The sequence below is a fragment of the Sparassis crispa genome (assembly GCF_003851025.1).
Source record: "Sparassis crispa DNA, contig_000002F, whole genome shotgun sequence".
Classification (NCBI taxonomy): domain Eukaryota; kingdom Fungi; phylum Basidiomycota; class Agaricomycetes; order Polyporales; family Sparassidaceae; genus Sparassis; species Sparassis crispa.
Window position 1 is genome coordinate 1,052,334 of NW_020939749.1, and position 27,833 is coordinate 1,080,166.

The 27,833-nt window shown below is 53.9% G+C and overlaps 10 protein-coding genes across 10 annotated transcripts; 5 read left to right on the forward strand and 5 right to left on the reverse strand.

The window, feature by feature from the left end:
* Positions 1–365: 365 nt before the first annotated feature.
* Positions 366–557, reverse strand: SCP_0303210 (hypothetical protein; the record flags this gene model as incomplete). The annotated part of the gene is made up of 1 exon (XM_027755718.1): positions 366–557. The coding sequence occupies one exon, from the start codon at positions 555–557 to the stop codon at positions 366–368; it is 192 nt and encodes a 63-aa protein (XP_027611519.1).
* Positions 558–827: 270 nt separating this feature from the next.
* Positions 828–4,106, forward strand: SCP_0303220 (DNA topoisomerase 1; the record flags this gene model as incomplete). The annotated part of the gene is made up of 11 exons (XM_027755719.1): positions 828–977; positions 1,036–1,825; positions 1,883–2,025; positions 2,078–2,335; positions 2,392–2,622; positions 2,674–3,009; positions 3,065–3,307; positions 3,369–3,802; positions 3,859–3,882; positions 3,941–4,014; positions 4,066–4,106. 11 exons carry the CDS (start codon positions 828–830, stop codon positions 4,104–4,106), a joined length of 2,724 nt encoding a protein of 907 aa, XP_027611520.1.
* A 414-nt stretch (positions 4,107–4,520) lies between these two features.
* Positions 4,521–6,727, forward strand: SCP_0303230 (Putative phosphatidate; the record flags this gene model as incomplete). The annotated part of the gene is made up of 7 exons (XM_027755720.1): positions 4,521–4,660; positions 4,730–5,301; positions 5,364–5,584; positions 5,634–5,815; positions 5,875–6,229; positions 6,296–6,486; positions 6,550–6,727. 7 exons carry the CDS (start codon positions 4,521–4,523, stop codon positions 6,725–6,727), a joined length of 1,839 nt encoding a protein of 612 aa, XP_027611521.1.
* Positions 6,728–7,261: 534 nt separating this feature from the next.
* Positions 7,262–7,986, reverse strand: SCP_0303240 (40S ribosomal protein; the record flags this gene model as incomplete). Its single annotated transcript, XM_027755721.1, has 5 exons — positions 7,262–7,279; positions 7,334–7,489; positions 7,585–7,776; positions 7,853–7,917; positions 7,980–7,986. The coding sequence occupies 5 exons, from the start codon at positions 7,984–7,986 to the stop codon at positions 7,262–7,264; spliced, it is 438 nt and encodes a 145-aa protein (XP_027611522.1).
* Positions 7,987–8,610: 624 nt separating this feature from the next.
* On the forward strand, positions 8,611–10,287 carry SCP_0303250 (homoserine O-acetyltransferase; the record flags this gene model as incomplete). Its single annotated transcript, XM_027755722.1, has 12 exons — positions 8,611–8,764; positions 8,824–8,867; positions 8,928–8,984; positions 9,048–9,068; positions 9,126–9,178; positions 9,233–9,317; positions 9,370–9,410; positions 9,461–9,508; positions 9,567–9,696; positions 9,758–10,006; positions 10,074–10,155; positions 10,214–10,287. 12 exons carry the CDS (start codon positions 8,611–8,613, stop codon positions 10,285–10,287), a joined length of 1,038 nt encoding a protein of 345 aa, XP_027611523.1.
* A 196-nt stretch (positions 10,288–10,483) lies between these two features.
* SCP_0303260 (pH-response regulator protein) lies at positions 10,484–12,162 on the reverse strand (the record flags this gene model as incomplete). Its single annotated transcript, XM_027755723.1, has 5 exons — positions 10,484–10,738; positions 10,793–11,357; positions 11,409–11,784; positions 11,837–11,918; positions 11,974–12,162. 5 exons carry the CDS (start codon positions 12,160–12,162, stop codon positions 10,484–10,486), a joined length of 1,467 nt encoding a protein of 488 aa, XP_027611524.1.
* Positions 12,163–12,756: 594 nt separating this feature from the next.
* SCP_0303270 (predicted protein) lies at positions 12,757–13,762 on the forward strand (the record flags this gene model as incomplete). The annotated part of the gene is made up of 2 exons (XM_027755724.1): positions 12,757–13,586; positions 13,645–13,762. 2 exons carry the CDS (start codon positions 12,757–12,759, stop codon positions 13,760–13,762), a joined length of 948 nt encoding a protein of 315 aa, XP_027611525.1.
* A 459-nt stretch (positions 13,763–14,221) lies between these two features.
* SCP_0303280 (hypothetical protein) lies at positions 14,222–17,955 on the reverse strand (the record flags this gene model as incomplete). Its single annotated transcript, XM_027755725.1, has 5 exons — positions 14,222–15,824; positions 15,894–16,167; positions 16,561–16,766; positions 17,106–17,397; positions 17,715–17,955. 5 exons carry the CDS (start codon positions 17,953–17,955, stop codon positions 14,222–14,224), a joined length of 2,616 nt encoding a protein of 871 aa, XP_027611526.1.
* A 2,507-nt stretch (positions 17,956–20,462) lies between these two features.
* Positions 20,463–22,600, reverse strand: SCP_0303290 (predicted protein; the record flags this gene model as incomplete). Its single annotated transcript, XM_027755726.1, has 6 exons — positions 20,463–21,133; positions 21,192–21,248; positions 21,304–21,506; positions 21,561–21,905; positions 21,958–22,114; positions 22,165–22,600. 6 exons carry the CDS (start codon positions 22,598–22,600, stop codon positions 20,463–20,465), a joined length of 1,869 nt encoding a protein of 622 aa, XP_027611527.1.
* A 284-nt stretch (positions 22,601–22,884) lies between these two features.
* SCP_0303300 (predicted protein) lies at positions 22,885–27,821 on the forward strand (the record flags this gene model as incomplete). The annotated part of the gene is made up of 5 exons (XM_027755727.1): positions 22,885–23,262; positions 23,320–23,833; positions 23,886–24,778; positions 24,838–25,038; positions 25,092–27,821. The coding sequence occupies 5 exons, from the start codon at positions 22,885–22,887 to the stop codon at positions 27,819–27,821; spliced, it is 4,716 nt and encodes a 1,571-aa protein (XP_027611528.1).
* Positions 27,822–27,833: the final 12 nt, after the last annotated feature.

A 27,833-nucleotide genomic window follows, 5' to 3' on the forward strand; every position in this document is an offset into this window, starting at 1 on the left:
AAACGCAACAGCGGGGATGCGAAGAGATTCTGATAAGACATGTTGATCCTGGGAATCGCAGCTCAGAAGGCACCGTTGATACGCCAGACTAACTTCTATAAAATTGCCAACGAATGTCACAAGGCATCGCAGCTACTTCGACGCCACCAACCGGGTTGTTATATCTCCAGACTGCATGAACACAGGTACCGTACTGCGCATACGATGATATCAGCAACCGACGTTCGATGCCTTCCAGGTGCGAACGGCATTGAACGCTCGGCACGACACACTTGACGCTGCTGCAGATAATGAATCAAGCCTCGCGGCTACTCTTTGTCCACTTACTCACCATGAGAGCGCATCCGTAGCTGCTGCTACCAGCATCAGTGTGATCCTCCGGTCTGAAGGAAGAGGTTGTCCACGATCACGTAAGTAGTGAACGCCACGACTGCGACACCAAATCCAGGGAACATCTTGCTGAACATGGCACGGTTAGAGAAAATGGGGTGCTTCCGCCAGGCCTCCCTCTTCGCCCAAGGATCGCGGAAGAGCTGAGGAGTGGGGATCTTGGCCATCTGTCCGACGGCCGTCAGCACGATGGAACGAGCAAGAAGACTGAGATAGACGGACGGTAGCACAATAGCAGGATATGCAGAAAGTGGTTGAGGCCGAGCAGTGTCACGGCAGCTGAAGTTTAGGGCCGGTCGGAATGGTACTTAAACTCATCGAGCCCAACAGGATCAAATACACTGTTTGTTTCATCCCACCTGGATCCCACACCCTGTTTCTCAGCCTCTCCGACGTCCGTTGACACTGTCTGTACTCTTTGCAATATTTTTATAACTATGTCTCGCGATGTCCCAATGTATTCTGACGACGACCAGCCACTTACGGCGAGACCGGGTCATAGCGGGCAGAATGGCCACGTCGCGCAGAACGGCAATTCATGGGTGGGTGGCGAGTCGTCATTGAGCCAAGACGAGGAGATCCCTCTCGTGCGTTTTCACGCTATATCATAAATGGACAACTCAGTGTGCTCGTCCGCGTTTTTAGTCCCAGGTTTCGTGTACGAACTCGGAACCCGTGACACCCGATGTGCGCGCCTTGAAGCGGAAGAAAGCCGTTGCTGATGACTCCTCTAGTGATGAGGGTATTCCGCTTGCATCGTCGCCTGCCAAGTCTATCGCGTCGGCCGCCACCCACATGAACGGCGCCTGCGCAGCCACACCCACCCCCACTCCAGTGGCGAATGGTAAAAAGAAAATCGTCAATGGTGTCAAGGCGGAACCTGCCAGCGACGCTGCTGGAGGAGGAGACGACGACGATGATGACGACGCTCCCATCACGAAGAAGAAACGTGTTAATGGCCACGCGAAGAGCAAGCCGCCGAGGAAGAAGGTGAAGACAGAGGATAATGATCAGCGCCTCTGTGACGACTCTGAGGACGACAAGCCCATCGTCAAGAAGGCGCCAGCCAAGGGCAAACGCAAGCTGAAGGAGGAGAGTGATGCTGACGAGGAGAGCTTCGCAGATGATGATAAGCCATTGAAGAAGCCACGAGCGAAGAAGGCCGCGCCGAACAAGAGGGCGAAGAAGGAGGAGTCATCCGTTACTGTCTCCAAGGCCAAGAGGAAGGCAGTAAAAGCGGAGGCGGAAGATGGCGAGGCCACACCTAAGAAGGGGAAGAAGAAGAAGGAAGAAGAAGACGAGGTCTTCCGTTGGTGGGAGCAGGAGGATCCCAACGGCGATGGCACACAGAAGTGGCAAACCTTGGAGCACAACGGTGTATACTTCCCTCCTCCTTATGAATCTCTACCGTCTCATGTCAAGATGAAGTACGCTGGTGTGTGACGTTCATTGCCTCACTGCGTTTTCATCCCTGAAGTCCTGAGTGCGTTAGGTAAACCAGTTGACCTTCCGCCTGACTCTGAGGAGGTGGCTGGATTCTATGCGGCTCTCCTTGAAACTGACCACGCGAAGGACAATACTTTCAACAAGAATTTCTTCGATGACTGGTTGAAAGTGCTAAGGAAATATCCTCCTGTTCGCCCTTCCCTTTCTAGTGTAATTCGCGCGGACTAACATTCGATGTCAGAGAACCAACACTAAGATCACAGACTTCTCCCTTTGCAATTTCCGTCCTATGTGGGAGTACTTCGAGGAGGAGAAGGCAAAGAAGAAGGCCTTATCCTCTGCGGAGAGGAAGGAACTGAAGGCGGCTAAGGATGCGGTAGAGGCCCCGTACACTCATTGCGTCCTTGACGGTCGTAAGGAGAAAGTGGGCAATTTCCGAGTTGAGCCTCCCGGTCTGTTCAGAGGGCGAGGCGATCATCCCAAGAAGGGTGCCCTCAAGGTGTGACCGCTCTCACTTATGAGCAGGTGTAGATGCTAAATTTCGTTCTGACCTAGTATCGTGTCCGTCCTGAGGATATCACGATCAATATCGGTGAAGGTGTTCCCACTCCTAAACCAAATATGCCTGGTAAATGGAAGGACGTCATCCACGACAACACTGTTACATGGCTTGCTAACTGGACGGAGAACGTCAATGGAAACTACAAGTATGTCTTCCTCGCTGCGGGAAGCTCCATCAAAGGCCAGAGCGATATGTCGAAGTTCGAGAAAGCGAGAGAGCTCAAGGTTTGTTGCTATATCTGATCATTTATTCCGTCATCTCACTCAGTCCCGCAGAAACATGTGGACCGCATCCGACAGGACTACACTACAGATTTGAGAAATAGGGCAATGTTGGATCGCCAACGAGCTACGGCTATGTACTTCATCGATCGTCTGGCGCTTCGTGCTGGTAACGAGAAAGGCGACGACGAAGCAGACACCGTCGGTTGTTGTTCGCTCCGCTGCGAACATGTGACGCTGCAGCCGCCCAACCAACTAGTCTTCGATTTCCTGGGTAAAGACTCGATCCGTTACTATAATCAAGTTGGCGTCGACGAACAGGTGTACAAGAATATTCGCATCTTCAAAGAGGGTAAGGAGGACGATGACCAGCTTTTCGATCGCGTTCATGTGAGCTCCATCTTGATTTCTGCACCGTCTGACGTGACTGATGTGATTGTCATAGACCTCATTGCTCAACAAGCATCTCGCGTCTTACATGAAGGGTCTCACTGCGAAGGTTTTCCGTACATATAACGCCTCAATCACTTTCCAGCAACAGCTTGATCAAGGAACCCCTGAGAAGGGAACAGTGCAAGAGAAGTTGAACGCGTACAACCATGCCAACCGTATGGTTGCCATTCTGTGTAACCATCAGAGGGCCGTTCCGAAGACGCACGAGCAGTCTATGGGTAAGATGCGTGAGAAGGTATGTTTCGATGTTACTCCTGGCAGGTGTGTTAACTCAAGCACTCACCACTCGTCACTAGCTGCGTGGTTTCAAGTACGAACGCATGAAGCTACGCCACGCTCTATTCACCATCGACTCTAAATTTAAGAAGAAAAAGGAGTACAGAGATGACGAGTCTGACCTCGACGACGATGCGATTGCAGAGCACGAAGAGCAAATGAAAGCAAAAGAAAGGGAGAAAGCTGAGAAGAAGTTCCAGAAGGACAACGAGAAGCTCGCCGACGACGGAAAGGACCCGCAGGAAGAGTCTGTCCTCAAGGCCAAGTTTGACGAGATTGAGGCCGAGTTTAAGAGGCTGAAGAAAGAACGAGGCACCAACAAGGCTGAGCTCAAAAGAGATCGCCCAGTGGAAAAGATCGAGGAGGCCATCGAAAAGCTCGACGAGAAGATCAAGACTTTCAAACTGCAGATGGAGGATAGAGAGGCAGGAAAGGAGGTAGCCTTGGGCACGAGGTCTGTCCCGAATCGCGACGCATTTGACTTTTGCTAATTGAATACGACGCCTGCAGTAAAATCAACTATTTGGACCCAAGGTACGCGATTCACGTCGTTCAGGTGATGCTGCGATGCCTGAAGTATTTTTTTTTGTAGAATTACCGCCGCATGGTGCAAGAGTCATGACGTTCCGATAGAGAGGATTTTCTCGAAGACCTTGCTTACGAAGTGTACGTGGTTAGCTCGTTTTCCACGATATCACCGGTTAACGATGTGCTCAGTTCCCTGGGCTATGGAAGTCGACTCGGAGTGGAAGTTCTAACTGTTGATTTGCACCATCGTATCTGCCTTAGCATCGCTACTCATCGAGAGGACATTAGGAGCCGTTGTTTCCCCATTGCACCCCCCTCTTACTACACGCATTGTGCCCTATAAACGCATCCTCAGCATTTTTCCTCTTAATGCATAGTTGTCCGGTGTACGTAGCTATAGATGAATACAGTGTCTTGACCATTGACAAGTATAGCCTAGGAGGTGTACGGTGAGAGTAGGCAAGGTGCTAAAGTTCCTGCAAGCGATCGCGATTCGCTCGAGGCGCGCGTCACGCGATGGATGTTTCTTTTCACGTGTACGTGTCCTCCAAGCGCAGACGTCAAGCTCGGAACCACCGTCTTCAGCCTGAGCTACGTGTCCCCCACTCTTGCACCCTCATCATCACCAGGCTACCCCATAGCTCATGAGCTCTACGGCGCGCACAAATTCAAGACCATCATGGGTCTCCAAAACCACGTTTGAAGCATTGGGCGTAGAATCGGGCGAAGAGAGCGAGGAGGAAGTCCGGGAAGAGCCCACGCCGCAAACTTCACCTCCAGAAAGGTAAGAAATTCGCGGCGTGTGAGGTACCATTGAAATCTTCTTCTTCTCATTGCTCTCCTCCAACTTCAGTTCGTCAGAGTCGGCTAAGCCCTCCAAAAGCGCAATCAAGAAGGCAAAGGCTGTAGCACGTGCTGAGCAGCGAAAGGCAGAACGGGCAGCGCGGAGAGAAAAGGCGACGGAGGTGGCAGCAAGAGCCGCATCACCCGTTGAAAGCGTTGGACCTGCGGAGAGTACCTCCCAAGAGGAAGACGTTCCTGCGGCCGATGACGAAGTGTCACGTCCACCTATAGAGAAGCTCGCAAAAGTGGAGGATCAGCCACCTCCTGCCTCCCATGCAGTAAACGGTGTTGCCCATGTTGTCACTAATGATGTGCCACATCCGACACAAGTCGTATACTCGGTGCCACCTCCGCCAGTTCCACCACCATCCGACCAATTACCGTCGAACGGACATCCTGCAACGCACGAGGATGCGAGTGCGGGGGTGCACCTTTCGTCTACCAGCGAGGTCTCCAAAGCATCCAGCCATGATCTGTCAGGCGCGCCTGAAAAGCCAGCAGAAGACGCTGAGCAGGTCAAGAAACGCCAGAATGTGTTGACGCGCACATTGTGGACGTTCATCATGATCGGCGGTTTTCTTAGTGCGCTAACTTTTGTTGTCCTTCTTTCACTTTTTTGATCTCATACCTTTGAACACATCTAGCACTACTGCTGATGGGTCATGTGTATATGATTGTTCTCGTGATGCTATGCCAAACCCTCGTTTATCGCGAGGTGACAGCACTGTTCTCATTGAAGAAGATTGACTCAGGGAAAGCAGGAGAACTGAGGGGACGAGATCCTTGGAGCAAGATCTTGAACTGGTATTTCTTCGCTGTAACCAACTACTTCTTGTATGGCGAAAGTATCATATACTATTTCAAGGTATGTTCTCACATCGATTTCTTTCAGCTGATTTAACAGATATTCCCAGCACGTCGTGTTTGCGGATGCGAACATGACGCTTTTCGCGACGAACCACCGGATGGTCAGTTTCACCCTCTACACCATCGGCTTCATGGGCTTTGTCATGTCCCTGAAGAGGGGATACCTGAAACAGCAATTCGGTTTGTTCTGCTGGGTGCACATGACGCTGCTCCTCATCGTGGTGTCGAGGTCAGTACCCGCCTCCCTCACATCACATCTCGGCTCGTAGGTCTGAGATTTACGTTCAGTCACTTTATCGTGAACAACATTCTTGAAGGCATGATTTGGTTCTGGGTTCCCGCCTCTCTCGTCATTTGCAACGATGTTTTCGCCTACGTTTGGGGGGTCACCTGCGGTAGAACCCCTCTGATCAAGCTTTCGCCCAAGAAGACCGTCGAGGGCTTCGTGGGTGCTTTTTTTAGCACGGTCATTTTCGGAATACTTTGGGGCACGTACTTCATGCGTTTTGACTACATGATTTGCCCCGTGCATGACCTGGGCGTCAGCGCGTTCAGCCAGACAATACATTGCACTCCGAACCCGGTGTTCGTGTACAGGAACTGGAAGATGTGGGCTCCGCTGAGGGTATTTTTGACTACGTTGGTGCGCATACCGTTCCGTTCACGAATTCGAATTTGACTGAAACTCCACGGCGGGTGCCTTCTGCAGCTCGGACGCTCGGTGACGACCATCCCGTACGCGCCGTATCAGTGCCACCTGCTCTTCATGTCGTGCTTCGCCTCGCTCGTCGCGCCGTTCGGCGGATTCTTCGCGTCCGGCTTCAAACGTGCCTTCAACATCAAGGACTTCGGACATAGCATTCCAGGTCACGGAGGGATGACTGACCGCATGGATTGCCAGTGCGTATCCTCCTCTTCGCTTTCTCGGGTTTCTGCCACCGTGTCGACGCTGATCTCCTGCAGGTTCCTGATGGGGGTGTTCACTTATGTGTACTACAGCAGCCTCATCCGGGAGCACCACGTCACCGTCGGCTCGCTGCTGCAGATGATCGTGAGCGGGCTGACGGTGAGTGAGCAGTTGGAGCTCATGGGCGACCTCAAGAAGTACCTGGAGGGACAAGGGATCGCCTTGAACCTCTGAGGCGGACTCGTGGGGACGCTGGTTAAAATATTACTTCCCGCTAGCGGGACCGCCCTGTGGAGACATTTCGGGATGATTGTACGCTACGACTCGAAAATTCATACGTCCTTACAGTATCACTGCTAATGTTGAAGTGCAATGCTCTCGGTCCGAGTACTCTAGGAATTAGAAAAGCCTGCGAGGATACAGCTAGTGCGCCCAGTACTGGGCCTCGAAGCTCGCGTAGCTCTAGTCATCCCGCACGCTAGTCTACTTTTGTGCTTCCATCGGTGCTTGGGACCTGTTAGTATGAAAACCAGATACAATCAGCTACAATGGAAGAAGGAATGTCCGAATCAACTACGGTCGACATAACGGGCACGGAGTGAAGCGGCACCATCATAATACACATGTCATGGCATAGCGGTTGATCAAAGACATAGTGGGCGCATACTGAAGGGTACAAAAAAGCATGGAGCGCCGCCAATAAGTAAATGACAGTTAAGATTGCAAGGATTTCGATCAGTGCAGTGTCGAGTCCATCTATACAACACTTTAAGACCTGGGCTTCTCCTGCAACGAACGTGAGGACAGTCGATCGTCATGCAAAAATAAGCGCAAAGATACCTTTTTCTCCTTCCAGAGTGCGAGCAGACCGACACCAGACACCTTCACAACCTTGAATCGAACACCCGGAATATCACCCTTGGCCTTGCCAGAGCGACCGAAACCGGAGATGAGGACCTCGTCGTTCTCGTCGACGAAGTTCAGGCAACCGTCGTTCTGTAGCACGGCGTGTCAACGAATCAGGAATCGTCCATATCAGAAAGTCTAGACTCGTCCCAATTCCGAACGCGGACAAGCCAATGAACACTTACCGGCACAAACGCGGTGACCTTCTTGCCATTCTTGATCAGCTGGACACGAACGCACTTGCGAATGGCCGAGTTGGGCTGCTTGGCCTCAACGCCGACTTTCTCGAGTACGATGCCCTTTGCGTGCGACGAACCTCCAGTAGGAGAAGTCTTATATATGTTACCGAGAGCACGTTTCTTGTACGCCTTATCCGCCTGTATCCGACGACAAGTAACCCCAGAGAGAGCAGTTAGTCGCTGATCGTCACTCGCAGATCCTTTTTGGGCTTACCCAGCGATTTTCGCGGCGGTCGTTGCGCAGCTTGCGCGCGGCTTGTAATCCGCGGGGTTTGTTAGCTAAAACGCACCGTCAACATCGCAGCGGCGAGCTCGATGACAAGCAGCACGACGACACGTACAGCCCATGCTTGAGGATGTGGTAGATAGGAGGAAGACAGTCTACGGTCGGAGCTCAAAACATTAGATCAAAAACGATACAGTTCTGTCTTCCCATCACGTGCGCGCCGCCACCAACGCGGCTGGGCCGTCTCCTGCCTCGGCGCGTCGATGCACTAGCGTACTCGCTCTCTCTCTCCAATCACCATCCACCATCATCTCGGTTGACCTCAGCGACGTGCGGACGATGAACACCATCGGTCCTCTTTTCCGTCCTGCATGCTCTGTCTCTCTGGGCGATAAGCATTCGTCTCTAGCGTGGCGGGGTGTGAAAGCCAAGTCAGGTACACATTCTGCTCTCGTCGGCCGGCACCGTATCAGATTGGGTTATACACCCTTCGCCCCCGACTGGTCAGCGGTAACTAATTACCAGTCCTGCTCCACCGCTGACTCTGATAGAACTTCGCGCGAATGGGTCTCGGGGAGGTCTTAGGCAACTTCTAATCCTCGCACGATGGAGGGCTATATTTGTTATCTGGGTTGCGAATTCCGAGCGGTGGAAGTGTTGCGGGGACGTGCACCATTCAGGTGTAACTCCTTCTGTCTCTGCGACCTTGCTCCTGTCCTGGAGATCATCGTCGGCAGTAAGCACGAATGTCTGCAAGCTCTGAGATCAAGTACTATCATCACGGGCGCTTCCGCGTTGCTGGAGGTGTCCTTCCGGACGCTATCACTGCATATCGTACCTATGGCGACCCGGCGAACCCATGTATTGTGTTCCCCACCTGCTACGGTGGTCGGCTTGACAGTGAGTGTCTTCGTATGACCGTAGTCTGTGCCCTCCCGGTTACAGAGGGTTGAACGCAGACGTGGGCTTGCTAGGCCAGGACTACATGATTGGCGAGAACAAGGTGCTGGGTCAGCCCGCTCTGGAGCTCTGTGGGTTGCCTGACGGTGCATTTCGCGTTTAGCCTCTTAACCCGCGGAAGTACTACATTGTTACTCTGGCTCTGTTCTCGAACGGGGAGGTGCTGCATTTCTCTCTAAGTCGTCTCGATCGTTCCTGATGGAGTTCCATATGGCGATCGTAGTCCTCCTCTCCCTCCAATACGGTACTACGTTCTGCGTTTGCTGCTATTTGTCCCGCCTGATGCCCTACGTGTGGCCAGCCTGTGCCGTATAACGGACCATACTTCCCTGCTGTATCTTATGAAGACAACGTGTAAGCGACTTGGCAAGCTAGAACAATATCTCCATGTCCTTATTTTCTTTGTAGTCTCGCTCAGTATGCAGTCCTGACCAAAGAGCTCGGGGTGAAGAAGGCGTTCTGTGTCATCGGGTTCTCTATGGGCGGTCAGCAGGTATGCAGTATCTCGAGGCCCCGAGTGATGTGACACTCACACTCGCGTCCAGGCGTACTATTGGCCAGTGATGTACCCAGACTTCGTCGAGAAGTTGGTGCTCTGTGCCCTAGGCATTGACTGCGCCTGAATCTCTGTAATAGGTTCATTTCAATCTGTGGTTCTGCGCGTACGAGTCCCCATAACATATGGTGCGTCGCGCATGGCATGTTGTTGAATCATAGCCTGTACTCATGCTACTGGCGGAAGCTTCCTTGAGGGCCCCAAGGCGGCCCTCGTGGCTTCTAAGGACTTCCAGAACGGCCACTACACCACGCAGCCGCAAGTTGGCCTCCGTGCGTTCGGTCGGGTGTATAGCGCATGGGCGTACGGGCAGACCGTATGTACCACTGCGTCGATGATTTCAGATCGCTGAAACGCGAGCCCTCCTGTATTCGTAGTGGTTCCGCAACCACGGGTATCTAGAGAACGGAAAGTACGCGTCCCTAGATGACTTCTTACGTGCTGAGTGGGAAGGCGGCTACCTGGAGTGGGACGCGAACGACCTGCTCACGCTACTGGATACATGGCAGACTGGCGACATCACCACCGTTAGCGGCGTAGCAGGTGCAGGGAATTTCACTAACTGTCTTGCGAGCATCAAGCCCAAGGGCCTCATAATGCCGTGCAAGAGTGATCTGTACTTCCCGGTGAGCGGTTTTCTAAATGGCATTGTGGGTGACAAGGTGAATTCGGTATTGTTTGTGTGAACTGCAGCCCGAGGATAGCGAGATTGAGGTAGCGCTCATGAAGAATGGTTCCAGGCTTGTCGTCATTCCTTCCGTCTGGGGACACATGGGTATGCTTTCTGTTCGCCACTTCGAGATCATTTCAACAAGCTTCTGATCTTATCCTAGCTGGCGGTGGGTCAAACGAGGAAGACGACGCGTTCATCAAGGCGTCAGTTGAGAAGTTCTTAGATGAGGATTGAGGAGATGGTCTCTCGCTGAAACCCTGTACATGTACGTTTTGTCAGACAAAGACAACACCCAACAAGTACGAACTTACCCGCGACGCCGGCGCCGTGTCAACATTCCGGGAATACAGACAGGTACATGCGTACAAGTTACAATTTACAAGATGCTATAACTTAAGATAGCAGTACTATCGCTGATTTCCCTGCGAACTCAAAAGTAAGAGCCAGCACCCGCATATGAACTGCTGGAATGTGGACTCGAAGTATCTATGGGCGGCACCGTTTCGCCTTCATTTTCAGTGTTTGCACCAAGCTGCAACTGCTCCGCTTGCCGCTGCACGTATTCCACCGATCCCGGGCCAAACGCAGGGCTCGGCCTTTGGTACTCTCTCACCGCAACCGCTAATCGTCCTGCAGGTATGGATGATTGAAGGTCCGACTGCGGGGGGACGGGCTGGAAGGCGACCTGCAGACAATCACAGTTAGACGAGTCAGCCATGAGCTACAAGATTGATCCCACCGTATCGTTTATCGTCTTGTATCCCTTCAGGAAGACAGTCACACGTTCCAGCTCCTCAGCAACCTTTTCTCGTCTGCGTTCCCGCATCTGCTTCTCCCTCTCTGTCTCCATAACGCCTCCACCGCTCTTCAGCTCCTCGAGCTCCTTCTTCGCCCACACGAGGAATCCAACGGCGTGTCCGCACTGGCTCGTGCCACCATGCTCGCCCGCGTCAACACCCAGCCACTTGTGCGCGAGCGCGGCGTGGAACGCGACCTCGTCCGAGAGGTACCGCCGCAGCTCCGGCGCGACCTCCTCACCCGCATCGTCCGGAGCCTTGCCCCTGTCCCTGCCCAGTTGGAGCTTGAATTTTGACTTGGAAGACGCGGAGCGCGAGTCGCCGGGCGTCTTGGCGAGCGAACGCGCGGTGGAGTAGAGCGAGGCGCACTCCAAGTGCAGCTTCGCTATGAGGACGGGCGAGGGGTGCGACTTGGGCAGGGGAGGGCCCGGGGTGAATGCACTGTCGAAGGAGGCTTTGGATAAGAGCTTGCGGATGGCGAGCGTTTGTGCGTCTGCGAGTGCCATCCTAGATTCACGCGTCGGGTCGGAGTAGAGGAATTCGACTAGGAGGACTCACTTGCTCAGGCCAATTACGACTTCTCTGCTTAGATCAGGGGGATGTGGGCAGGGGAGTCCGGCTGCAAGCACACGGTCTCGTTCCCGCTCCCACTCTCCTAGGCACTCCTTGCCAGCGTACTCGAAAATGCCTGAGGCTTTGCACAGGAGCGTCACGGCGAAACCAAGGCGCTCATCCTTAACTTTGCGCTCTGTATCGGACATTGCGCGATCCTGCTCGTATGCCCCGAGCGAATGCACTACTGTGCGCGACAGGTTGGAGAGCGCGAAGGCGTAGGTCAGCAGGGTGAAGACCAGCTCAGTGGAAAGCGTTGGGATAGTTAATCGAGGAGAACTATGGAAGAGCGTCGATGACAGGGTAGTGCGCCAGCTGAATACTACGGATCAATTCGTTCAGAGGGCTGGCGGGAGGGAAGACGAGACACACACTAGGTTCGGCTTTGAGACCGAACTCTCCTTGCTTCACGCAGTCAAAAATACCGTATAGCTGCGGTATGTAATCATCGAGAACCTGAGATGAATATGCTTCAGTTCACGAGAGGAGCACAGCGGTACTTTCGACTCACCTTCACCAGCTTCAGGTAATCCTTCTCATCGACATCGGCCCGTTTGTTTTCCTTCAGAGCAGCGCGCAGGTTCGCTCGAGCTTCCGTTGCTTGGGCAATCTCGGTGATGTATGTTGCAGTCTGATCACTGAAGAAACTTGCAAAGTATATAGCCCCCGTCGTCGGCAGCTCATAGAAGTAGGAAGACATTGGACGGTCGGTGGCGCGATGAGAGTTATCTACATAATACAATAGACGCCCGGACCATTTGATGTCTCTCCCTACTTCGTCATCTCAATTGCAATCTATTAACAAGTTATTGGGTGTCTGTAGTCCGTTTTCTCATTCTCAACCCTCACCTCACCCACAGGATTACACAAAACAACTTGGATATTTGCAATCGTCGCGGACATGCCGATCCATAACTCGGTGAAGTCTCCGTCCATCCGCGATCTGCCTTACGACATCTTGTTCGAACTCTTCCGATATCTCTGTGGCAGAGATATTGCCTACCTTCTCAGCACATGCAAGACACTGCACGCCTACATTCATGAACTAGCTATATGGCAGTCTCTTTGCGCCCGTTACAGTCTCCGAGATCTAACCTATTTTCGCGGCCAATCATTCTACACCGTGTATACCCAACTTCTGCATCGGTACTGTCCCCTACTCGGCCTCTGGGCAAGTGACCACCCATTCAGAGGGAACATCGTAGAATTTCGCCTCCTTTCGGGGTGCGACAGAGAACAGGGAGGAATTATCGGCGAATTTTGGCGTTTTGCAGATGCGCAATTTGGAGACGCCATGCCACGCCCACCAGAATATATTCGTATGCTCAAGATTGGGTTTGACGCACTGTCCTCCCATGGAGACGAACAAGAAGGAGATCACTCACATATGGTCCGCATCATTTGCAATCCATATGTCCAGGTTGGGGGAGAGCATGTGGCTGCTCCCATTGGCATGCATCCGTCCGTGATTGAAGTGATGCCCCCGTCAAATTATGGATTGTTCCTGCAGGAATACCGCCGCACATTTTCTCACCCCGTCTTCCCTTGCAGAACGGCTCCATGGTACGACGACAACCGCGGCCTGCCCCATCTCAAAATGTCCAACCCGGTCGAGGTCGACCAGCGCGAGCTCGTGCGCATCTACCCTGCAGTCCGCCTCCCTATCATCTTTACTGCCCCAGTGGGCCACGCGAAGCCGTCCGCTATTTCCATCAGCTGCGGGGGGGTTGCATGCATGGAACAGCACCAGCCGTTCGTGCCCTTTGACGACATCATCCCCCTTCCCCCCCGCTACTACCCGATGAAACGCGTTGTACAGAGTGGCATTGACCCCGATACCGAGGGCTGGCGCCTTGAGGGCCTCGTCGGGCTCTGGCTGGGCATGCACGGACAGCAGGGAACGGAGTGCCTCTTCGTTTCATGGCACACTGATGAGGAAGAACTACGTGCGTGGAAAATCACCGGAGACATCAACGTCCCCCGCGGAGTGTGCAGCTGGATACTGAGGACGCATGTCGGCGTCACCTCCAGACACCCTGCTTTACTCGAGACATGGAATCGTTTAAACCTGTCGGTGGCGCGGGTGTACGTGGGCACGGGGATTATCAGCGAGCGTGGTTTTGCGTATGTGCTGGCAGTCTTCGTTCCGCTGCTCAATGTGACTCATCCCTCGAACGTTCAGGAAGCCAACGTCTGTCGACCTCATCATTGGTGTCACTGGAGCGGACGAGATCAAGATCTGGTGGGATCAGGTTAACGACATCAGGACTTACATTCGATATGTAGGACGCGATCTCTGATATCCCAAAGGTACCAACAATATAGAGGCATCGTTAATCGTACACTAGTGCGAGTGGCATGTACTTGGGCGTCGACGGATCACACCATGCAGCAACGGTGGCGCCGCAAAGCTCGGTTCCGAGATATCAGTACAGCCAACATGCCTATGCGTGTCGACTGATAACCTAAGTCAAAACTAGTGACACGAATCCAAGATGCCATGGTATCCTCTGACAGGGAATAGTTCCCGACCACGCTGCTATGGTGCGATGCAAGTTGGTAGGATGTAACGCCGTCGGGCGACCACGATAAGTTAGACGACGGTGTAGGATGGACGTACTGGTGGTGAAGGGAAGGGGCTAGGGTCATAGAATGAAGGTATATACTCGTACAACAGCGGAGATGCGCCTAAATGACGGATGAGTCCTGAACAGTGCAAGTGAGATTGAAGAAGGAAATAGAGCAGTTGTCCACCGAGGTCATCTGGGTCTACCACGCCCAAACCCAAAAGTCGAACTCTGCCCGAAACTCGAACTCGTAGGCATGCTCGACGTGCCCGCACGACCACCGGGATGCGATGTCTGCGGGGTCATCGTACTCGTGGGGTTACCGATCGGGGTCGACGATGCCGACCCGTCAGCAGGCAAGCCCATGAGCCTTTGCACGATGTAGGGCCGAACCTGCGACTGCGTACGCGAGTGTACCGGCGCCGTCGGTGAAGCGGGCACGGAGGGGAGAGGCGGGTGCGGTGGACGGTGTGAGCCGCTGTTTCGAACGCCGCTCGTACGCCTGGACTCGGTCCCGATGGAGGACGACGAGTACGTCGAGTGTCGGAAGTGGATGTCCGACACGGTCAAGGGGATCGAATCGGTTGGCGAGGGCAGCAGCCCGGCCGAATGGGATTCGGGTTGTCTGGGCTCGTGCGGCGAGTCGGGCGGGATGGTGAGCGGTTCTGGTAATGGTACTGTTTGGAGAGATATCTGTGGAGTGAGAGATGGTCGGCTCGTTGTGGGTCCATCACCGATGGTCATGGAGATTCCAAGGGATGTACGAGTGTCAGGAAGAGGAGGTACACTGCGCGCACTTTGCTCGCTGCCAGTGTTTCGCCGGCTCCGCGATGAGCGCGTCGACGCGGACTGTCGGTTGGACCTCGAACGGTTGGAGGACGAGTTTGACGAGGAGAGCGACAGGAACGACGAGAACGCCGACGGCTTCCCGCTTGACATACCCTCTTCTCGATCCGTCTCCAAGCTCCTCAGCACCTCTGCACTCCGGGCTAGTGCTTGTCGCAGTGACTGAGGCAGCGAGATCGCACCCGCGCTGATATACCTATCTCTGCCGGCTCGTTCCGGCCGTTCCTGCCCTTCTGCAAACTCCACTCTCAGCGGGGGCAAGCCTTCTACAGCCTCCGCCTCTGCTTCAGATGCCGGTGAGACTATGTTTGACAGAAGGATGCCGCGACTGCTATCACGCCCGTGCATTTCGCGTGGACCACGTGGACGGGGACTACGTGGGTTGGTAGGTGACGGCGACTTGAATCGGACAGTAGAGAACGATTCGTCCGACGGTAGCGGGTGCGCGGTCGACGGGAGGGAAGACTTCGGGAGATAACTCTCTGGCGAGAGCTCGGGAAGCTCTATAGAAAAGCTTCCGTCCGACTTCTGCGTGGCGTGCATTCCAAAGCGCTGCGGGATACCTTCGGCGTCCCGTTCAACAATCTCATACTTATCGTACTCTTCGTCCGCATTGCGCGCTTGCTGCGAACTGATGTCCAGCACGCCCACGTCAACCATGCGGCCCTTCCCTTTCTCCCGCATGCCAACCTCGTCCGGGCCCGCGCTTGCGCCCCGCATGCGCGACGGCGCGAGAAATCCGAGGCGGTCTGCGAGGCTGCGCCGCACGCGCGGGTGCACGATGAGGTCGCGCTTGCGGCGCGCCGCGCGGCGGCGCCAGTAGAGCGCACCGCCGAGCAACCCGAGCAACGCGACAAACGCGAGCGTGGCACCGACAGCGATGGCTGCGACCGTTCCACGGGGCAGACCCGAGGAGGCGGAGACGGAGGTGGCGCCGACGGGCGTGGCGCTGGCAGAACCGACGATCGACAGAGAGAGTCAGCTGTGAAGTATCGAATGATGACAAGGTAGCGCTTACGCAGAAGGGCTGGCGGGCGCCGACATCGTGACGTTCGCGCCGCCTGCGAGCACGACGAGGAGAGTTCCTGAGTCGGTTTCTGTAATGGGGCCGGCGTTGGCGATGTCAAGGACGTGGGTGGCTGTAGGGTCGAGGTCGGATGCGAAGAAGAGCAGAGTAGGGCTTGACGCGGTGAAGGAGGCGCGCGCGGAGAATGTACTTGTGATGTTGTCGAGAGTGATGTTGTACGAGCCCGAGGAAGGAGTGGTGAGCCCTGATAGCGTTACAGCTGTGCCTGTGGTAAAGGCAGTCAGCTAACAGTGAGTGGTGTGTTGAAGGATTGGGTGCGCCTGCAGTCATGGAACATTGGGATAGATGAGACATGTCCGAGGAGAAGCTTAAGTACGGCAAACACGACCGCGAATCACAAAATGTGGACGAGCACGATGGCGAGACGCTTGACGTGACGTGAGAATACCAGTATCCGTTGACGGCATCCCTCCACAATAAGCGACTCGCCGAACGCAGCGAGCGTGCGAGGTAAAACGTGGAGGGGGTGAAAAAGAAAAATGGCGATACGAAGACAGCGGAAGACAAAAAGAAGCGGCGCAGACCGGCGGTGAGCATACGCTCGAACATAAGCCGACGGCTAAAATCCGAGAAGCCTCCACAGCACACTGGTACTCACCACTGAATATCACGCGTGCACTATCCCCGACATTAGTGCTTGTGTGAAAAGCTATGTCAGGCGAGTCGGGAAGGAGCCCGGGAGCGTAAGACCACTGCCCAAGATACGCGACGACGCTGTCTGGTACAGAAGTCGTGGATGACGGTGGTGCGGTGATAGAAGATGACGGTGGTACGGTGGTAGAAGAGGAAGGCGTGGAGTGAACGCTGGTGAAGTATTAGTTCGCGAAACTAGGTGATGGTGATTATAAGAATGAGAGGAAGGATAATAGACGCGAATGCTGTCACGATAACCAAGAGTGAATAAATAGATATGGAATGTCTCAAGAAACACGCTGATGAGGGTTTCACCTGCACGAGAGGGCCATAGCAACGAATGAATTCTGCACGCGACAGGAGACGCACGAAGATCGAGCCTCAGCTGAGCGGTAGCGCGACACCTGTCCGATGGACGCAAATCTCCAACGACAAATGAACGCATGGTCACAGCCGTCCCAGAGAGTCCACTGAAAAAGTCGAGCACGCAAACACAAAAGAAATCCTCACCTCCCACTGGCATCCATCCACACTACTGCTCTGTCAAATGCCACCATGTTCTGCCCTTGCCCCTGGGCCGATGGGTTATGTACAGTCAACACGACTTCATGGAATGCGTCTTCCAGGCTCGCAAAGCCTGCGAGCACATCCGCAGAGGCAGAGGAGACAGTGGCGGGTGTGGAAAGCGAGGAAACATAGTTAGTCGTGGGCGTACCATCCAGGGCAATGCTGTAGGTCAGCGGCTGGGCTGAAGAGGTGGATGCGTTCAAAATTAGTGTGCCATAGAGTGTGATCGCAGTTCCTACAAAGGAAGCAGGAGTCAGCGAAGGTGTAGATAAATGGGTCAATGAAGTGAGATGGGACCGCAGGTTTAAGATGTCGTGATCTGCAATCACAGATCGCGGACGTGACATGTGTGATATTGAAGAAGACCAGCTGAGAAAGTGTTGGGATCTGAATTGGTTTGACCAAGAGCGTCGGGAGTAGCATGACCTCATGGCCGTACTTCGTCGGCTTGGGGGTGACGTGCATGTACGGCGAGTACGAGAGTGTATAATCCAGCAAGCAGACGGCCTGCTTCGTCCCACATTCACGCACGCTTTAGAAGACACAACGCACCGTTCCAGCTGATAGCGAGCGCGGCCCCGTCGCACGCGGTAAGATGCAGGCTCGTCCCATTGCCCACATCTGTGATGGACGCGTTCGACGACGGACCAGGGTCGGTGGCGAACCCCGAGTTAGTGTAGTACGGATTCCAGCCTGAGAGGAGAGCAGGAACGGTGAACGTGTCGGGGAAGGGCGCATACTGGATCGTCGGGGAGGTGTCGTCGATGGTGACTGAGAAGACGGGATCTGCCATGCATGGATAATCCTTTGCAGAACTCAAATGCGATCGGCCGATTAAGAAGACAGGATGTGAGCTCGCAAATCACTTGGTGAGCCTGCAAACCGTACTCAGACCTGCACCGATTGTGAGAGAGGTGGGGGTCAGTTGGAGAGCAGGGGGACACAGCTGACTGAGGACGAGAAAGGACAGGAAGGACGAGTAGCGCCGTGCACGTGAGAAGGGTGGGAGATGAGGAAAGACGGGGAACCAAGAAGCAGCACGGTGACGCTGAGAGCGCGACGCGACTGGACGCGGATGGTACGAGAGAGAACGGGCGACTCGAAAAAGCAAATATGTTATAGGGCGTCAGGAGAATGGTCGGTTATCACGGCCCATCACACATCGAAAGCCGCCCAGCAGGCTGTGCGAGACGACACTCCTCGATGCTCTCCGCACGACAAATCAGGCGCATTCTATCACCATGTCGACCACGGGGACCTGCCAACGTTTCGACCTTCTTCTCTTCGGCCACTCGTGATCTTGGTCCCAAAATTACTTGAATATTTGCTCTGTGCTGCAGGACGATGCCCATACAGGCTATTGCAGCCATGCATCTCCCAGTATGTGAGCTTGGCACCCGGTACCAAATTTTAGCATTTTGCCCCGATGCGATCTGATTTCGATTGCATACGCAGATCTAATCTTGGCATTTGGCGTCCCACTCCATTAGACTTCATTTCGGAATTCCACTCCTTTCTTTCGCAGCCACGTCTACCGTTCATGTTCACTCTTAGTTGGTGCTCCTGCGATCCCTGAAAACTCTCACTGAGTCTGCCATCAACGCTGTCCTCCTATCGTTATCTATCGTAGTGCCGCTCAGCTAGACGTTGACGTGCCTCGAGGATCGACTGCATCAGTGGCGAGCCCGGGGCAGCGTCTATCATCCCCATCTTGCTCGCGGAACTCCCATTGCAGCCATAAGTAATTCTGCCGAATCCATCTCTCGTCCTCCAGCGACTGGAGTTGCTACTACACTATGCTGGCAGATTCATCAAACTCATCCCGCCCATCGCAAACTCACTCCTAAGTGCCAGAGGTCGTCTAACCGCAAGGGACGGCTTCCCAGCGGGTGCTCACTGCCATCACGCGCCGAATGAGATGATGCGTGGCGCGGGCCGGTGACTCGGGTGAGTGTGCTATTCCACTCTTGCTCTGTCACTGAGACGCGCAGTCCGTTTTCGCAATCCAGTTGCAGATGATCCTGCGCCACGAATCAGAGTTTAAGTGCTTGATTTATTTCTAGGGCGTACCAATTTGCCCTTTGTGAGCATTCAGGCCCGTTGAGAATGGCCTGCGAAAGGACAGCAAGTACAATTTCGTGTCTGCCCGGACTGCCCCGCACTAAAGAATACAAGGAACGACGCGTAGGCAGACGACCAGAAGAGCGCGGTAGGGGCGCTTTTCCTATGTTGTGTCGTTGCGAATGCGTTAACTTCGTATTGTTGCGAGATGGCGTCCATGGTCTTTATGGGCCGCGTATCGGGAACACTGTCGCAGAGGTCCATCGTTCCTCAGAACGAAGACTCGATCTGAAAGCTTTTGCCGGAGACTAGGGTCGGCGTTCGCGTCCCGCAGGGAAGATTGTGGATGACAATCAGTCGCCAAGCTCCGCCAGTGCTCGTCGGGTGTAATTTCTGTGAGAACGGTTTTCCATGAATCCCGCAGTGCACACGGGTCCTTCCGCAGTCTCCTTCTATGGCACGGGCTGGTCACTGTTAAGATCAACTACTTATTCATGCGTCTTTTAGACCCTTTGGAGCTTCAGGACGATCTACAGGAGATCAAGTTGCAGAAGCCAAGCTCTGGTGAGTCAACGCGGTCCAGAAAAATAATTGATGCGACAATGACGACTGAAACTTGCATCCGGAGCTGCTGGATTGGATGCGTATGAAAATTTGAATGCAGCTGCCCCGGGTATGTTGCGTGGATCCCGACAGGGCGCGCGCTGCGAGTCACGCCTGTTATCGTCCGTTTGGAACTTGTCTTGCACGGTAGTATCCGGTAAGCAGAGGGTAAGCTCGATCTATCGTTGAGTTGGGAGGACGGAAGCATTGCAGAGGGTATGGAGGCGCGTTGATGTGGTGACGATGTCGATCCTGAGATCTGAGACGTGGCTCAGATATTAGTGCCCACAGATGTTTCCGATCCAGTGAGACACTAGTCTTGCAGGCACTTGCACCATCAGTGTTGCAGTGAATACACCGAGACACAATGAAAACGTTGCGATGGTTCGGCTTGTTTCCTGTTTGTTAGTATGGTACTATTGCTAAGACGGACTCGAATTACTACAAACACTTCGTATCAACTACACGTAAAGGTATACGATATTCGTATAAACACAGGAGTACAGGTCAGCTCAGAGAGGGGAGAGACAAGAAGACAGCGAGATGATGTAAAAGGGTACGCGCCCAAACCAAAAGGATAGATACAGCACTCAGCGAAGCGAAATGTCACAGGAAAGCTATTGAATCCGAATATTGTCACGAATTCGTCCTTCGTTCACGCTCCTTCGTCTTCGCCCCGGGCCCGAAACGTTCCTGGAAGCTAATGAGCTCTTCCATCAGCTCCTCCATCATCTTCATCGTCACCAGCCCCGCCTCTTGGCCTGGAGCCGTCTCGCCCTCGAATATGTTCGGGTTCTCCTGCAGCGGTGACTCGACAACCGAGGCAGTGGTGACGGCTGTCGTGCCCGCACCATCGCCTGGAGGTTCTCTGAAATCCATCTGCATGTCTTGCGCCTCTCTCAACGCCCTCCCCACTGCATCCCGCCGCCTGGTTCGCTCCAGCGAGTTCGCCTGCTCACGGCCGACCCACTCCACTAGCGCTCTCACGCGCTTATTCATATCTCCAACGCTCATGCGCTTGCTTGGCCATCTGACCTTCACCCCCCGCTCTGTTGTGCGCTCCAGGGACTCCCGCCCTGTAGCGTCGACGCCTGAACCACGCACTTCGAGTGGGCGCGGGACGTTGGTTGGAAGCATCGGCTCTAGATGCGCGAGGTAGTCCGGCAAATTCCATGAAGTGAAGAGCGGCTGCTGCGATACGGCATATGCGTGAGAGTGATGGTATGCGCGCGAGGCAGAGGCAGATGACGCTGCATTCGTGGCGTTCGTCTGAGCCCGGCGACCGCCATGGTCTTGACCTGCGGTCGCTGAAGAGCGAAACTTGTAAGTCATCGCAAGGTAAGAGAGTGGATAAGAAGTGAGGACCTTTTGCGCGACTGGTGGTAGCGCGACGTGCATTAGACGCTGACGCTGTGCTGTTCGCTGTGAGGTGATCACGTGAGTGACGTCACACAGTTATACGCGTCTATCTACTCACCCTCATCACCCTCAACGGTCATCAGCTCTTGCACTTGCGCCTTGCGACCTCCTCCACGGCGATTGCGCGTGGTCTTTGTTGTCGGCGCGGACACAGGAGATGGCTTCGCCGTCGCTCCATTCACCGGTGTCGGATCGCGGAGAACACTAGGCGGAGGTGGGTTGGACGCGGTGGACGATGATCTAGTTCGCTTAGTTGGCAAACTGAGCCCGAGAGTCAACATGCAAACATCAACGCGCAAGCTTGACACGACTTACGCGTCGTCGTCACTGCGCTTCCGCTTCTTTCGAGTGTTGTTTGTTACTTCGGTCTCTTGTTCGATCTCTGCATGCTTGTCTGAGGCACCATTGATCAAAGTCGCTGCGGAGGTATTCGAGATGCTCTCGTTGGCGGCGGCAGCGGCCTCGGCAGCAGTAGCCTCTATGATCGCTTGAACGCTCTCTTCGTATGCGGCATCCCGACTGTTCATCGTGTTACGACGCTTGGTGGTTTTCAAAAGGTGTGTTGGAGAATGCGAACGGGATGAGCGGGATGTGTTACCAGCCGCTGTTGTTGTGTTATGTGAGTTTGTCGATGAATGTCGCGCCTTCTTGGCGTATTTTCTGTTCAGTGTCTTCAGAGAGGAGATAGTGTTCGACATGCACATATACGCACTTGAGAAGATCAACATACATGTCCGGCCGGCACAGCTCGCAATAATAGTGATTGGGGACATTGTCGAGGTCGGGGTGCCCCATACACTGGCCGTGCTGCCAAGTCTTGCACATCTCACACTGAATCATGAACTCGCCAATATCTGCATCATCATCGGCTTTGTCATGCTTGAGTTCACGCGAGAGACAGCGCCACGACGGGACTTACCACCAGTGCCCTCGCATATGCACCGCGTGACACCGGCCTCCTCTTCCTCCTCCTCCTCAGGCTGCGCAGCGGTATCCCCCCCATGCGTCTCAGCTCGAGGAGTATCCACGCCGCCGTCCGTTGTAGAGGTCTTATCTTTATCCTTGCTCCCGCCTTTGCGCTTCGCGCGCGCGTTGCCGTTCCCGTTGATCCCGTTCTTTGGTGCACCTTCCAACGCCTCGTCCTGGTCCTCTTGCTTGCCACGTTTCCCCTTCCCGGAGTTGGCGGATGACGATACGGGTGGCCGATTTGAGCTGTCCTTTGATTTTGGGGCCGTGTCAGAAGCGGGAGAGCCGGCGGGAGACTTGCTCGTCGATGCGGAGGGGACGGTGCGTCTGCCAGATCGCCGGGGCTCCTTGGGAGAGGGCGGTGGGCCCATGGTTGCTACATTGGCCATGGTGTACGCCAGCGCGACGTGGCACAAGTGGTGCGACGCTGAGAGCTCGACCCTGCACAGAGGAGGTAAGGAGATAGGAAATGGGGAATACTTTCGCAAGGTTTTCGCGAATAAGCCACATCAGGTTTGACTTATATATTTCTCTCTCCCAGTGGGTTATGGCTTAAATATTTTATCAGACAGGGATCCCAAAGCGGCAGTCTAACCTTTCTTGGACCCACACCTCCGTCACTCTGGCCTGAACTCACTGCTGGTACGGCTCGCCATCCGTAACATCCTCGTTGATGAATGGGACAACAGTGAACACCAATGACCATTCTCATGTAGCGTCCCGGCCGTCCCTCGATTTCTCTGACACTGAAGGAGAGGAGCTGCAAGAACATGCCGGGGACTATTCCACGCGTTTTGAGGAGCTCATGAGCGACGGCGAAGAGGAATCAAATATCCATGTCAGTGACGAGGAGGAGGACCATGGATTTGTGTACAATGGTGTGGACTCTGAACCCAAAGGTGGATACCGAGAGCAACTCCGAGATCTTCTTGGTCCGGACCACGAAGAAGACGAGCTTGATGCGGCGGAGGTCGAGCATTCACTCGTTGTCAACAACGGCGAGCATGAGAAGCTTGCGACTCTGATGGGAGACGAGGCGGGCGTGGATGTTGTGAGTCGTGTGTTTGTGGCCCGCTCTGTTGCTGCTCACATACAGGCTATCATATAGCCGCATATTGAAGTACTTTCGGACGATTCTCCGTCCACTTCATCCTTGTCTTCTCCACCATATGGATCGGGCCTTAATGGTTCTAACACACCCTCCAAGATATATCATCCGTTCCTGCATCCCACAATATCACGCCTTCGTTCGACTACTCCGCAAGCTTCTCGTATACCCTCATCCAGAAGTATGGGGAGCATAAACTCCTTCGCACGTGACGATCCGTCCGCAGCACCGTCGCACTTCTCCGAGCTATCTCGAATGTCTTCCGGAGATGGCGCGGAGAGCAGAGCAGATCGTGATCGAGAAGTTTTTAGATGGACACAGTTGCGAGTTGTTGGGGAATATTTGTATGCCAAACATCCTCAGAAAGCTTCTGCATTATTGGGTACTGGAAACTTTGGCTCACCTACGGTGCTTGCCGCAAACGGCTTGATCTGCGTCGGTACGGATTCTGGCCAAGTGCTTGTCTTTGACTTCAAGCAGAACTTCCAGTGCATCTGTGGTGCCGAAACTCCCGGTACGTTCTGCAAAGTTTACACGCTCCACCTTTCTTGACTGCTTCCATTTAGACAGATCGGTTGGGTCGGTCACCGCACTCGCACTGTCTTTCGACCATACTTTCATCGCCATGGGCCACGCGTCGGGTCACATTCAGTTGTATGACCTGAACAATCCCAAGATGCCCGCGCGTTTTGTTGCTCCTACCACACTAGCTGAAGTCGTGTCTGGGCGACAGGAAGGACATCTTCTTGGCTCAAGAATTGTGAACGTCGGGTTTATTGCAGGAAAGCATACTGCATTTGTATCCTCTGATGATCACGGGCTTGCGTTTTACCACAGGCTTGGCAAGGTGCTCTTTGTGGATGCCATTGATGTCCTTCGTATTCTGGGCAAGTATCCGGACATCGAGTCCTCTGTTCCACCAGCTCCTGCTTCAGGACCCCATTTCTTTCGCCGGCGGAAGTCAAGGGTAACGAGCACCATACTTGCTATGGGTCCCCTTCCTCTTGGCACGTCCTCACATCCTACAGACCAGTACAACCTCATTGCGTTACTTACACCCATCAAACTTGTTATCGTCGGTCTCAAGCCAACACCGAAGACCTGGTATAGGCGTCATCGAGAGAGTGATGAGGAAGTCATGTCTAAGTCAAAATTCAAAGGTGCACTGGCCTGGTATCCAAGTGTGACCGCCGGTAATGCAGTCACGATAGAACAAGAGTCCAAACGCAGTAAGCCCAACGGAGTGGACCACGGCCCTTCCACCATGCCGATGCTCGTATACTCCTGGGGCGATACGTTAAACCTCATGCGAGTGTCCGAAACGAAGGCTGTGCAGCAGATACGTAACTCTAGGACTGGCAAAGTACAGAACATAGAGGTCGGTCGGGTCGTGTTCGAAGAGTCTTCGCGGTGGACGGCCGGCGGAGATGTCCTCTCCTTGCAGTGGCTGAATGTCAATGTGGGTCCCTTTCCGTGGGTACCTTGTCGATCACGCGCGAATGCTGATAATATCGTTAGCAAGTCGTTGTTCTCACTCCTAGCGCACTGGAAGTGTATGATGTTCGAACCTTGAAACTCGTGGAACACGTGCCTTATAATGCATGGTCTTTAGTCTCCCCGATATTGAGTCATACCACCAATGGTGCTGTATCTTACTCTGATGCCATCACGGAGGTTGCCCATAGCGTACGAGTTTACAAGGGCAAGATATTCATTCTCGTGAGTTGCTCAACGTCCTACCGTATTCTAGTACATTGAATGCCTTTTGTCAGGCCCAGCATGAGGTTCAAGTCGGCACGTTGCTTACCTGGGCAGATCGTATCTTGTCATATGTTGAGTCTGGCGATTTCCTCAGCGCCATCGACCTCACTAGATCCTACTATCTCGGAGACGCACCCGGCAACAGGAATGGTCTTCCCGATACCGCGGTGAAACTCAAAGAGGTGGTCGGAGAGAAGATGCGCGAGCTCATGGTGGCTTCGGCCCACTACGCCTTCTCCGAAGATCGCATGACCGACGGCACTCATGTCACACCAGACGGCCGCGGAGTCGACCGTACATTTCTCTTCGAGGGGTTAGTTGCCACTTGCACTCGCGCGTGCATTGCGCTGGACGACTTCGACTTCCTATTCGAAGATCTTTTCCAGTACTACGACTCCAATGCCATCGCGCGTATATTCCTTGCGCAGTTGGAGCCTTTCATCCTCGAAGGCACTGTCAGGCACGTTCCACCCAGAATTACCCAGCGACTCATCGGTCTGCATGACGATGATCACCGCCCAGACCTTGCGGAAAGGGTAATATGGCACATTGATCCCGATTGTCTGGACATCAATCAGGCGATTACACTCTGCCAGAACTACCGGCTGTATGACGCTCTTATGTACGTGTATACGCGTGCGTTGAAGGACTACGTGTCACCAGTGGTCGAACTCCTCAGCCTCATCCGCCAGGTGCAGCAATATCGGAAGGCACATAGGGAAGGCTCTCCACCGGCTGCGTACGCGGATGAAGAGGCTATCGAACCCATCGTCTTGAATGCGTACAAGATATATCCGTATCTTGCCGACGTGTTGTCAGGCCTCACGTACCCTTCGGAGGAACCACTACCAGAGGAAGAGGCATTCCAAGCCAAGAACGACATCTACACATTCCTCTTCTTCGGCCGTTCTAGTATGTGGCCTCCAGGGGAAGGGGGAAGGCTCATATTGACGTCCGACGAGGAGAACGGCGTGGAGCCAACATACCCTTACACGCGTATTTTATTGCGGTTCGATCCAGAGGCGTTCTTGCATACTCTTGACTTAGCGTTCGAGGATGCTTACTTCAACGATAAAACGCGACGAGTCAGTCGGTTGGTCATCGTAAAGATCCTCTTGGAAATCACGAATTCTTCGGGCCTTTCACCAGCTGAGTTTACATTCGTCAATATCTTCCTGGCCCGAAACATCCCGAAATACGTCCAGTTCATCGAAATCCCACCAAGTGCTTTGCACACCATTTTGATAGGTCTTGCCGAAGATCCCGACCACTCCACTCGTGAGGATCGTCAGCTGGCTGCAGAATACCTGTTGTCGGCATACACACCACACGAAAGTGATCGTATCATGGTCCTCTTTGAGCAGGCTGGGTTCTACCGGATATTGAGGACTTGGTATAGACAGGAACGGCAATGGTCGTCGCTGCTCCTCAGTTACCTTGATGACCCTGATATGTCGCCTACGAATGTCTTCCCTTCCGTCAACGAGGTGTTGGACGTTGCGCTGCGCTCGAACAAGGGTGCCTTACCAAAGGAACTGGGGGCCACTGTCACTGATTCCTTGGGATCATTGCTGCACGCGAGTGTTGTCAGCACAGCAGCTCTTCTTGACAAATATATGCCTGCTCTACATGAGCGTGCGTTGGAAGCTTTAGGCCTTGATGCCGAGCACGAGCACTTCGCATACTTGCGTTATCTTCTCGGGTCGCCGCAGACAGGAGAAGAATACGGGATTGAATCTCGGAAGGGTGGGCCATCGCTTAACCTGCTCCCGAGGCTACGCCAGCTGTACATTTCTCTTCTTTGTCGGTTGGAATCCACCGGAGTAATAGAGGCCCTCACTTACCTTCCGTCTGACTTCCTCGATGCGACGGAGATGATGCAGACGTGCGAGAAGCACGAAGTTTATGATGCAGTGGTGTGGATACTGAACCGAAATGGGGATCCCCAGTCGGCACTGACAAAAGCTGAAGCATTCGACAGAGTTCTGTCAACCAGGGTCGCAGACCAGTTGACGAGTTCTCTTGTTGAGGCAGAGACTGCCATCCACACTTCGCTATCTGCTTTGGAGTCGATAGGCCGAACCACCGTTTCAATCTGTCTCGAGCGTTCAAAACCCACTTCCTCTGTCGAAGTGCCGCTGGAGGACATCTGGTTCCAACTTCTCAGGAGCCAGATCGATTCCGTACAGCGTGTCGCTAGCTGCTGTTCTCCCGAGGCTCTCAATCCTGCTTCGGAGGATCCTACCAGAGAAATGGCTCTCCAGCAGCAGACGTTGACCTCCTTACGTTCACTTGTCCAGCGTACCTTCGGGTCGTTGATGTCCATCAGCTCTACCAAAGCTGTCTCGTTTCCCAGATTATTCAGGCGGCTCGTGGAATCTGCCTCGGCTAGCCACGTGTCGAAACACACCCTCTATGCTGAGTTCCGAACAATCTTGACGGGAATGTTGGACTCGTTTAGGTCGGAGGGCGACTTGCTGATCATCACCAAACGTCTCGTCGACCGTGACCTTTTTGCGACCATCGAGGAGCTTACGCAGGACCGATTGCAGGGTTGGGCACCGTCCCAAGGAACGTGTCGCTCATGTGGAGAAGTGTTCCTCAATGCTAAAAAAACGTCAACGAGTGGAGAGTCGGATTTTGGGAGTGCTGTTCCAATTATTGTATCGCGGACGGGTGCCATATACCATAGTCAATGTTTACCGCCTGATTTTCCCACTAATACCAGCATTGTACATTAGTCGCATGCACAT